General features: G+C 53.5%; 1 protein-coding gene across 2 annotated transcripts in view; it reads left to right on the forward strand.

Moving 5' to 3' along the window:
* BTBD9 (BTB domain containing 9) overlaps positions 1-11,263 on the forward strand; it is a 512,908-nt gene extending 501,645 nt beyond the window's left edge. Inside the window, exons 11-12 of one of the 2 annotated variants that reach the window (XM_075555166.1) lie at positions 7,786-7,882; positions 11,101-11,263. In XM_075555166.1, coding sequence (XP_075411281.1) covers positions 7,786-7,882; positions 11,101-11,138 — 135 coding nt within the window. In that variant the 3' untranslated portion in view covers positions 11,139-11,263. Of the gene's footprint in view, positions 1-7,785 lie in introns of both variants that reach the window. The other variant, XM_075555167.1, reaches the window with a different exon arrangement.
* The last annotated feature ends 410 nt before the right edge of the window (positions 11,264-11,673 follow it).

Below are 11,673 nucleotides of genomic sequence, written 5' to 3' on the forward strand. Positions count from 1 at the left end.
ATAGTGCATCTATGTCGTGCACAGCACGTACCAGAACGTTGTTTCCCTTATAACTAACACTCCATTTTCTCGGTGGGGAACATTTTATCTATCTACTCATCTATTGGTGGATAGTTGGATTGCTCACATTTCATAGAGATTATGAATAAGGCTGTAGTGAACATTGGTATACAAGGACCTATTTGAATCTCCACTTTTAGTGCTCTGGGATTTGTACATAGGAGTGGAATTTCCGGATTATGTTGCAGTTAGGTGTATGCTTAACCTTATTTTTCTGTTTTAGTCATATTTTAGTGTCTTTTGTTATATTTTTTCAGTGAAAATGTACACAGTGAATTAGTTACCCATTTAATCATTTCTACACAAAGTGTTTGTTGAGTGACATCATTTGTGTTCTGGTTGTTTTGTTTCTAATCCTCTGGTTTCCCTGCCCCATTATTTTCTCATCTTTGATTTAGATAAGTTGACCTTTTGATTGCATATAGATGGTTTTCTAATGGAACGCCATATTCATGAGGAATATTTATTTTTGTGCCAATCTGTCATTTCACTAAAAGATGACCTCAGGTGATAGTTCAGTTCAAGAAGAGTCTCTCAGGACAATAGTCTCAAGGAGTCTACTAATCTCAGTTGGCCCCAAAAGTAGACATTTTTAAGAACTTGAATGTACTGTCTCAGGTTTTTCTTCCATCAGGGTCAGTCTGTTTTGGCCTGACCCAGTAGTAGGTGGGCACCATCTAGTTCTTCTGGTCTCTAAATGAGGCCTTGGCTTGTGTAGGCTCTGCAGATGATTCTCCTCTGGAACTTTTGTTTCTTTTTCTTATGTTGAACCATGTTGAGGAATTGCCAAACCCCTTTCTGTGTCAGCTCCCAGTGCTCCCGAAGGCTTAGGTTCTAGTTCTTTTGATTAGAGCCCCCCTGGTGGTGTGAAGGACGAAGTGTCTCATCGTATCCACTTGAATCATTACTTAGTCACAGATCATGTGCCATTAACACCGTCCCACTTGGAAGTGGGACTAACCAGGAACAGTTAAGTGCTTACCATAGACAGTGCCTCGCCCCAGGCTTCTTACCCACACCGTACAGCCACAGTGCCACTTCAGAGGGAGGGGAGAGGCCTGGGGGCCCTTCCTTACTCTGAAGTGCCCATGGTTAGTTTGGACCAGATCACATGGAGTCTTTTTTAACATTATGTTTTTGTGTTAGACAGGGTTCTCAAGAGAAACAAAACCAGAATACTAATAATTTTATATGTATTTATACAGATATGTAGATATATGACATAAGAAATAAACAGTTCATTAAATCATGAAGCAGTACAAATGGCTTAGTGCAAATCACTCCCGTGAGACAGTTGTGAGACACTGGCAGTTCTTCGAGTCTTGAAGGCCACCAGGTAGTCCTCTGTAGAGCAATTGAGGCTATCCGGGCACAGGCAACAAACAGCAAGGCAGGTCACCAACAGTCAGCCAGATGACAGGGTCCGACAGCCCCCAGCTCAAGAGATGTAAATTCAAATGGTGTGGCGAAGCAGGTCTTGAAGGAACTTCAAATTACAGCAACCCAGTCCACGGGTTAGGTGTCCCACAGGTAGTGTAGCTTGCAAATTGAGGCACAGAACCAGCAAGGCAGCCACACACTGGTCCCATGATCAAAGAGCAAGGCTCGCCGAGCCATTTATATCTCTGTACTTCTATTAATCCCACATGTGTTTATCAGCCAGATTGGCACAATAAACTACCTCAGTTTTAATCCAGGATTTTTATTGATCTGTTTATTCTTGTGCAAGGCCCTATGAGGGAGAACAGATGACTAGGACTTGGTCCTTGAGTCAGATTAGAACTGATAGACCAGTAGTCAGAGGCAAGAGAGTGGGGAAGAAGCTGGCCTGTGGGGCCAAGGCTGGGGAGTGGCTCAGCTGGAAATTAACAGCCTGAAGAGCAACCTTGCCAAAGCAAAAGGAGAGAACCCCATTCAATATGCGAGGGCCTTGGAAAAAGATAATGGGGAGCAGGGCAAATGTAAGTCAATGAAGGGATCCGTATCAGTCGGGGGTTCTGAGGAGCAGCTCTCAGAGATACTAACTTGGCCCTAGAAAGCGGTGGGTGGGGGTGGCTACACGATTAAGCAATTAGAGGATGACAGGGCGCGGGAAAGCTCAGGGGGCTAGGAAGGGGAGAGGGGACCGCAAATATAGCATGGCCGGCCTGCACAGCCATGGTTCAGAGAAGGTGGAGAACCTGGGCCATGGGGACAGAGGGTGGCTCTAGGCACATTGAGAACCAAGGTTGGGCTGCAGGAAGCTATAAAGAAAAGCCCAAGTTGAGTGAGCCCAGTCTGGGGTGAGGAAGCCCAGTTGTGTCCCCCGGGGAAGCTCTGCCTGGCCCACCTCCCATGGAGTGTCCAGAATACCCCCTTTCAGAAAGCAAAACAGACTGAGTTGGTCCCCACCGGAAAGTGGCTCTGTCACTGTGAGACTTGGGGGAACATTAGCTGTGAAGAGGGTGGGTAAACAGGTGTTTCCAGACTGCCCTGCATGGCCCAAGTGGTTTTACATCTCCACCCCTGGCTCTCCAGTCTGACCAGCCTGCCTGGCAGGGCACAGGTAGGTACCTGCACACAGCCCGGAATGGAGAGGACTGGCGGGGTGTAGCAGAGCCGGACAACTCAGAGAAAACAGCCCCTCCAACATGAGGGAGGGAAGGCCAGGGACACAGGGTCTCTGAGAGTCTTCCTATTAGACTTTGAAATGTGAAAAGTGGTAGAGAAATGAACTGAAGTGGGAATACAGGGGTAAGGGGGTAGGAAGTAGTGATGCAGGAGGGCAGGCACGGAATTTGCATTTAAATACCACCACAACCCCCTGTTGGTGTTGATGTTGTGTTTGTCTTCTGCTGTGTGGATTGGATTGTGGGGGATGCAGCATTGCCCTCCTCCACCCTGCACCCATACAGCCACTGCCCTGGGCTGCACCCTCGCCCCTAACAGACCACAAGCACGCCTCTGCCCAAGCCCAGGCACACTCGGAGCAAGGGCTCAGCGCTCCCCACCCGGCAGCAGCCCTGGGAGAGAAGGGAGCTGGAGACCACAGCTGTGAGCTGCTGCAGGGAGCCCCCTGGACCGCAGGCTCACAGCTTGGCTGCGCTGCTGGGCCCGGGCTGGTCCGCACAGGCCACGGTACCAGTCTTTTTCAAGCCCAGCCCTGCAGGCCAAGCCAGCTTGAGAACCCATGCTCAGTGTCCGCCCAGCTTCACAGCCCACTGGGGCATCTCAGACAGACTCAGAGCAGACTGTGGGACAAGGGAAAAGTGCTGGGTGCTTGGGCTCTGCACCAAGGACCCCCAGAACCCTCCAGTCCAGCCATTTTTCTGTGGCATCAGCCCCTGATGCCCTTGTCTTGGTCCTGTCAGAACTCTAGCCCCGCATATCAGTTTATCTGACAGAATCTCAAGATGTCAGGCCCACCCTTTCATTCCCTCCCCGCCAGGGACCCCCTGACTGTCCCTCAGCCCCCACTGTCTTGTCTGTCCCACCTTCGCAACTCATGCGTCTCCCCAGATTTCCGAGCTCTGGCCTCTGTGCCAGCTTTCCTTGGCCTGAGGGGTAGGAGCTCACTGACTTGACCTCATCCCTCTCCTCATCCCTTACCAACAAGTAAGCACGTCCTGGAACAGCCTCCCTGCTCTTGGCCTCTGTGGTCCCCCTGGTCACAGCTTTCAGTTCTCCTCTAAGACAGCGCTTGGCCCTCAGCTGCCCACACGCCAGCATCTTCCATCTCCAGGGTCCCTGTGCACCTGGTTGCCAGATTCTTCTCCCCAAACACCTGGTACCACATGGCCCTCAGGGAAGCTCCACCAGCCGGGATCTGCAGTGGGCAGGTCATCCATGGCCTCAGCAGTCCCTAACATCCCCGCCTCAGAAGCCACACGTACCCTCTCTGGTGCTCCTGTCAAATCCCACCCACATCCCTGAGCTCTTACTTAAGACTGTGCCCTGACCTGGGACATCCTCTCAACCTAAAACACCCCTCTCCCCCACAAACCCAACACCACTATCAAGTCAATTCCTATAGCGACCCTACAGGACAAGGTAGAACTGCTCTGTGGGATTCGCAAGGCTGCAGTCTCTATGGAAATAGACGGACACATCTTTCCCCCTTGGGGTGGGTTTGAACCCCTAACCATTTCGTTAGCAGCTGAATTCTTAGCCACCAGGCCCTCCCTTTCCTCTCCAGGGCCTGCCTCTCCATGTGCTTGGCACTGTCGTGAGGGCATATTACAGAGGTTCTCTACCTTTCACCCGGGTCGCCAGATTCCTAACAGTAGTAAAATGAGGGATAAAATACCAACGGAAATCATGTTAAGGTTGGGGGGTCACCACAAATGAGGAGCTGTATGAACGGGTGACGGCATGAGGAGGGCTGAGAACCACTGCTCTAGAGTCTCCAGAGTGTGGAGAGCAGGGTTCTCCCTCTCAGAGCCTTGGGAGACGTCAGCATTCGGAGACATCAGATAGTTCATCCTATCTTTAAGTATATTTAATTTTGGTTAACATGAGTTAGGGGAAAAATAAACATTTTGTAAAATAGAAGATGAGTTGAGGATGAGAATAAATATTTGGTGACACAGTTTGATGAAAATAGATTTTTAAGTACCTCATTGAGGAAAAGTCACAAAAAAATTTCATCCATGAATTTGTCAGTGTATCTTAACATTTTCTGATAGTTCCGGAAAGTTCCTGTTGCATTCCGAAGGATCATTGTCACCTGTCTGTCTTGCTTCAGGTGTACTGAACTTGGACCAGGCGAGGGGCGGGGGGCTGTTCAAGAACATGTCAGGCAGGTTTAGAAAATACAGAATTTGAAGATGTGGACATTGTCCCCTGTAGCGCTCCAGGTGGTCTTCAGTACAGAGGCATCCCGTGGGTGCCCGCCTCTCACTCAGGGTTCTTCTGTGCCCCACAGCTCACCATGCAGCCGCATCATTTGTCCTTAAGCTCAGGACCAGGGCCAGACATGCTGTGTGTGCCTTCCTGTTCCTTGGAGTAAGGGACTTGTTCTGGTTTCCGGGGGACTCTGCCCTCCGTGGGGTGACTGGCTGTTCCAGGTTGTGGGCGCTGCCCTGGGCTGGTCCAGGCTATGGAGGGATGAAGCCCACCACCCACACTACTGTGCAGCAGGTTTGTGCCCCCCCCCGCCCCCCAGAGCCAGAGACAGTCCGATAGCAGCAGGCACTTGTTCCATTCCTGACGGTGCCGGAGCTGGGAGACGGAAGGCCCCCTGGGACTCTGGAGATAACTGTGGGTCCCTGACAGCACTTCTGGAAACAGAGGATGTATATCCAGTAGCCTCCATGAAAAACGCTCCCTGGGCAGGAGACTAGAAATGGACAGTCGGACCAGATACTCTAAGGAAAGTCTGGTAAAGGGTAGAATATACGAAACAGAATTCCAAACTATCGTGGAATCTAGGCTTCTTTCTGGAGCCACTGAGGCTGGATGACTCCCACCCCTACACTGCCTCCTCGCTCGTCTGGCATGTTTCATTTACAACAATTGTGAAAAACCTACCTTGTAGTTATTTTGTACAGGACCGATCTACCCTGTTTCCCCGAAAATAAGACAGTGTCATATTAATTTTTGCTCCCAAAGATGCTCTAGGTCTTATTTTCAGGGGATATCTTATTTTTCCATGAAGGAGAATGCAGTACACATTTATTGTTGAACAAGAAAAAGGAAATTTATTACCTGTATACGGTACGGCTGTAGTTGTGGATCTTCTTAAAGACAGTTCACTTTGCCGAAGGAAATTATCCAGCCAGTGCTGTGATGCTTTGAAGTCTTTGGGGCTTTGTCAAACCGGGGTGCCATTGCAAGGGCAAATCCTTGAACCTGAGCGCTCTTCACCACCAAAGGCTTTGCTCTCCTGTCAACAACCCAATCACAGATCAGGTCTTCCAGCTCAGGAAATAATGGTTGCCGACCTGATCCACACTTGCGCTTTATAGCGTTTCCCTGTCCACTTGTTCAATGAGGTGACCATACACTGCTCGCCATGTTAGGACCCATCGGAGGCTCAGCATCTTCTCTTTGCAGAAAGCAGTGAGATTTTGGCCCCAAGAGTCTTCCACGATTCCTCTCTTGTCCTCCATGGAGTAGCTTTTTCTTTTCGCGCTCATGTCATAGGAGGATCATAGGAGGATGACATAGGAGGATCAGAGGGGGGAATCAAAATGACACAGGAGAACCAGAGGGGGGGATTACCATTTTGTAACCCCTTCTGATCCTCCTGTGTCACTTTATGTGACACCCCATTGCCATTTTAAGTGATCCCCCTCCCCCACCCCTGTGCCAGTGGACACCTTCACCAGACATTTCCCCCACCCCTTTATCAGACATTTCCCCCTACCTCAGTCACCCCTGTGTGTCCACACAATGTGCTCGACTCCTGCCCCGCACGACTCACTGTCTAATTGTGAGTCAGCCAGAATCCGTCAGGGCAGAGCGAGCAGCAGACGGCAGCTTGTCCTGGCAGTGACACGGGCTCTCTGATTAAAGAGACCTCGTACTTCCTGTCTGCTCCAGCTGCACTGCGGCCAACAGCTGCTCAGCGGCACCCTTTGCTACGGTCAAGAGTCCAGAGTTAAGGTAGCTTTGGGGGGCCTGATTATCATCGGGGAGGTCTTATTTTCGGGGGATGCCTTCTATTTCAGCGAGAGTAAAAACTAAGTAGGTCTTATTTTCAGGGGATGTCTTACTTTTGGGGAAACACGGTGTGTCTGCATGATCAGCGCTGAGATTCTAGGTGAGAAGCGCCGTTAAGGTTATATGTCAACTTGGCTGAACTATGAGTCTCAGTGGGCTGGCAGTTGAGTAATGATGTGTTCATACTTTTGTGGTGTGATCACCTTCATTTTTACATAACAGCCAGGTCAGCAAGTCTAAACCACCAGCCACTCCACAGGAGAAAGATGAGGCTCTCTGCTCCTGTGAAGAGTTACCGTCTCGGAAACCACAGGGGCCGTCCAACTCTGCCCCGTGGGCTCACTAGGGGGGGGGGGGGGTCTTTGGAAACTAAGCGAGGGGTGACTGCACTGCCCTGAGTGCATCTGTGAGCTGCAACTGCAAGTAGCCCCTGAAGCTGCTGGACACCACACAGCGCTGTGTCTTCCGCAGAAGACTGCGCCTGGAGCACGGCGCTCTTTGAGAGGACCTGTCGAGCTCAGGGGGGCCCGAGTTTGTGCTCACCGAGAGCGCTTTCCAGGAGGTCTGGTGCAAGGTGTCATCACATGGAGAATGCAGCCAGTGTCACTCCTAGACATGGCTGGGCTGGTGTATACTCACTTTATGTACGCACGCGCACACACACACACGTGTGCTTCTCGGGCTTTTTCTTCAAACACAGCATCAAGCTGGGAGAGAGTTCCGTGCACGTGAGCATGGTTTTCAGTACAGCCCTGGAATTGCTCAGCCATGATCGGCTCCTGCTGACCTTCCGCCCCACAGGAACCACTCGCATACTGAGGTTGGAGAAGACAGAAGGCTCACAAACTGGAGCCAGCCCACAAACCTATCCTCAGAACCCAGGTGGTGTCTCTACAACTTGTGAACCATTGATCCGTTAGCCTCGACTGTCGAGAGAGATGTTCTCGAGAGAGATGTTCGCCACCTCCCAGGAGCGCTCCACCCCCTGTGCCCTCGCAAAGCAGGCTGCACGGTGCCCTGCTGGTGGCGGCTGCGGGCCACCCACCACCGCTCCCTGCCTCACCCTCACCCTCTCTCCTCTAGGTGTTCCACTGTGTGCACTTGGAGTGTCCGGAGCAGCGCAGCTGCCACAAAGAGGACCACGGCGACGGCCTGGGGACAGGAGACCCCAGCCTGGCAGGTCAGCAGCTCGACCCACACGCCCTGCAAGCCCCCAGCGGCAGCTCCCTGCCCTCCGGCCCAGGCCCCACATCAAGTTCACCCTACCGGCTGCATCAGTAAAGGGAGGCGGCAGGTGTGGGATGACTTGGGTTGGGCCCAGGTGACTGCAGGAAATCGCGCCCTCCCAGAGCAGGCATCCTTGTTGACTCTCCCCTAACACCGCCCACCCCCACCTTCAGAAAGGAGCAGGCCCGGGTGGCATTGGCAGGCACAGGGCAGGTTTTCTCCCAAGGACAGAAACGGACTGCTTTGTTCTCCTCAATTGGTTCAAATCAAGCTGGTCCCCAGGGGGAGCAAATGGGTCTTCAATCTTCATCCAGGCTGCCATGAACTCCCTCCCTCCCTCCCTCGCTCGGCTGGCCCAGGGCCAGGCCAGGCCCGTATAGGCAGGGAGCTTTCGGAGAGGGTTCACAATCACGGCAACAGACTGCTCTGGCCACGAGCTTACTTTCATTTCGCTCAGGTGGTCCGCATTTGCCGGGTCATAGGCATTCCAGAGCCCTTTGGATGCTCAAGCATGCTCTGCTTGTTCTAGTCCCTTCTGCCGCTGCAATGCTCCTCCCTGGGCTTTGCACAGTAAAGGGTGGGGTAGAGCAGAGAAGTACTGCGAGTGTCACCTCAGGGAGGCACGATGCAGCTCATCATGGCACCCGGCCAGTGCAGGGGCTCAGCAGCACCCACATGGGCACGCCCGCTGTGCACACCCGGGCGGATGGGGCCCTCACTCGGACTCACTGAGTTGTTAACCTGTGCTTCCTGGTGCGGAGCCAGCACGGTGCACAGGGAAGCTGACCAGGGAAGAGCCGGGCCCCGGCTGACTCGGTGCTCAGAGGGTGAGGTACAGACCCAGGCCCTGTGGCAGTGGGGTTTTCTGTAGTACAATGTCAGGAGTCCACACCGGGACTGAGTGTCACCGTGGTGGTGCCCCCACCCACCCCCAGGGATCAGAAACTGTTAATTAAGCAGCTCATCTCCCAGCCTTCATGAAGCGGCCTCATTTGGCGGCCGCTTTGAGCCTCAGCCATTCCCTCTCCCGTGGTGACCACCCTGGTAACCCGCTCAGGTGGTTGTCCACTCCAGCAGTGGGACCCTCCGGACAGTGGTGGGTTTGTGCTCCAGAGCCCTGACCTTGTCTGGTCAGCTCGGACCACGGCTGGAGAGCCTCTCCCCGGAAGCTGGGTGGGACGGAGCCACCAAGCCCAGCAGCCCCCCCCCCAAGCCCAGCAGACCCCCCCAGCCACCAGGGTAACTCCATCCTGCAGCCCAGGCATCGGGGCACCTGCACACATGACCCCATTAAGAGGGGGGGTGTTGCAGGGGGGGGTTCTGTTGGGGTGTGGAAAGAGCCAGTGGATCAGTCCACTTGATACGTCTTCTCTCGTTTGACTCAAGTTTTCAGTGATTTATCAGTATTGAAATAGCACCACAACCTCAAATTACCCAAGACATAGGAAGGCTGCCTTTCTGTATGAACCTAGGTCAGCAGGAAGCAGAGGCCCGGGGTGACAGGTGTTCCCCATGTCCACACTCGGAGCAGTGTGCTGGGGCTCAGTGAGGGCCGAAGGGCCCTGAGGAGATGCCACCAGACACTCTTAGCCAATGCACCTCTGATGGATGTCTGTGCTGCCCCGCACCAAGGTGGGGCCCCTCTGCAGGGAAGCCACTGCCTCTGTCAGCATCTAGCCCCCAGCTGCCAATTAGCAAGGAGCATCCTGTGCACTCAGCACTTAGGTTCCCTGCGGGAGGGAGCAGAAGTCCTGGGATGAGTCATCTCAAGGATGGCAGTAGCCTGCTGGGAGCTCCTGGTTTGGAGTCCTGCTCTGCTGACCTCAGGAAGTGGCAGGACCCAATTCTCACCAGACCTTTCCACTCCACTGCCCTCACAGCCCATACCACCACCCAGGCACTAGGATGCCAGGTGTCAGGGCTGATGGACAGAGGCACAGACTGAAGCCCTACCCAGCCTGGCTCACAGCACTGTTGGGGCTCTGGGGCAGGCCCCGAGGGGAGGGAGCCTGCTGGCCTCAGGTGGCCACTGAAGGAGCTAAGCCAGATTTAGTGCGTGTTCCCCGCACTGGGCCCAACCACTCTGCCCATCTGCATGGCCAATTGTTGGGAAGCAGCAGGGGCAGGTCCTTTTGAGGCCAGGACCCCCAATCACATGCTCTGCGCCAGCCATGCTAGGGGCCAGAGTACTCAGCTCTGGGCAACAAGGGATCTGGCGGGCTGCTTGGTTCAGTTAGACCTGCAGTCAGTTCTCTGGACCTGCTGTTCCTCCTAAGGATGTCTTCCGGGCCAGCCGAGTGCAGCAGCCGGGAAAGTGGGGACACAGTGGAGCCGATGGCAGAGCTGACAAGCCAACAGCTGGCTCAGCTCTTCCAGCAGATGATGGAAGCCAACGTGGTGGGCACTGAGGAGGGTGGAGGGAGCTGAAGAGCAGGGCCCACCCTGGGGTGCCAGCAGAGTGAGGACACAGCTCAGGTGGGAGCCCGTCACTGAGAGTCCAGCGGTGCTGCAGCCTCAGTGTCACACCCTTGAAGCCTCACCAGGGGCAGAAGTGGCCCTTGCCAGGATGCCACCCCTCATCCCACACTATTTCTTCGGGGAAAGCACCTTCCACCAATCCCCAGGAGGGCCAGGTGGGTGGCATGGAGTAGGCAGGGATGAGGGTGAACTCGCCTACACCCAGGCCACGCCCCAGTGACTGCAGGCTCCTGAGGGGTGTGCAGGGCTCTGTGTACCACCACCCACCGCACAAACACACACGCACTCTGTGCGCACAGTTTTCCCAGGTCCTCAGTGCTGTGTTTCCTCCAATCTCACCGTGAGCCCGTGATGGATGTGGGACTCTTCTCAAGGGCTCTTTAAATTGTCACTTTTTTAATCTTATTAAATGAAGTGTCGATTCCTGACAAATACATTAAAAGTGTTTTATTCCTAGAAGAGTTGGGAAAACATTACTTTCAGCAAGAGTGGGATGTGTTTGCTAGGCTGACTCCTTGGAAGGAAAAACATTCGTTTCTCAATTGTGCGAAAATTGCCCGGTGGTTACGCTGCCGCCCCAGTTGTCAAACTGCCGTGCGAACGACTCAGGCCCGGTCAGCTGTACCTGCGTGGGTTTTTTGTTGTGTTTTTAATTTAGAAGATAACAAAATTGTAATCACTTATCCTTTCCAGAGCCCAGGGAAAAAAAAGGAAGGTTTAATCTGCGCTGAAAGGCCGCACTCTCTGGGCAGAGGCCTCGGTGAGCCCCCGCAGACGTCAAGGAAGAAGCATCCTCTGGACAGGAAAGAAAGGTGTCACAAGAGGAAAAGGAAATTAAATCGGCCTTCTTCCAGGAGTGTGTCTGCGTGTGTGTCTGGGTGGTGGTATTCGGCTTCTGTGCGGGTGCCAAGCTCCTCCGAAGGAGGCACAGTGGCCACAGCCTTCAATTCTGTTTCTCTCAGGACAGTCCCTGCAGGAAGTTCCTCAGGAAGTTAAAATGCTGCCCAGGGCCCCTGCTCCATGGTTTGTGAAAACACCAGTTCCAGGCAGAGTTTTGTGGGTCAGAGAGCAGTGAAGGTGACCATCAGGGATGACTAGGCAGGAAGAGGCACCTCCTCTACCTGAGCAGCCCAACCCCACTGCAGCAGCAAGTACACCCACCTGGGGAGGAGGCGCAGTTGCACCCAAGAGGCCAGAGGCGCTTCCCTGTACACACACTTGGGAAGTCTCCGTATCACTAGTTGTAAGAGACAGGAGGCATGTCCA

Source organism: Tenrec ecaudatus, chromosome 7 (assembly GCF_050624435.1).
Source record: "Tenrec ecaudatus isolate mTenEca1 chromosome 7, mTenEca1.hap1, whole genome shotgun sequence".
Taxonomy (NCBI): domain Eukaryota; kingdom Metazoa; phylum Chordata; class Mammalia; order Afrosoricida; family Tenrecidae; genus Tenrec; species Tenrec ecaudatus.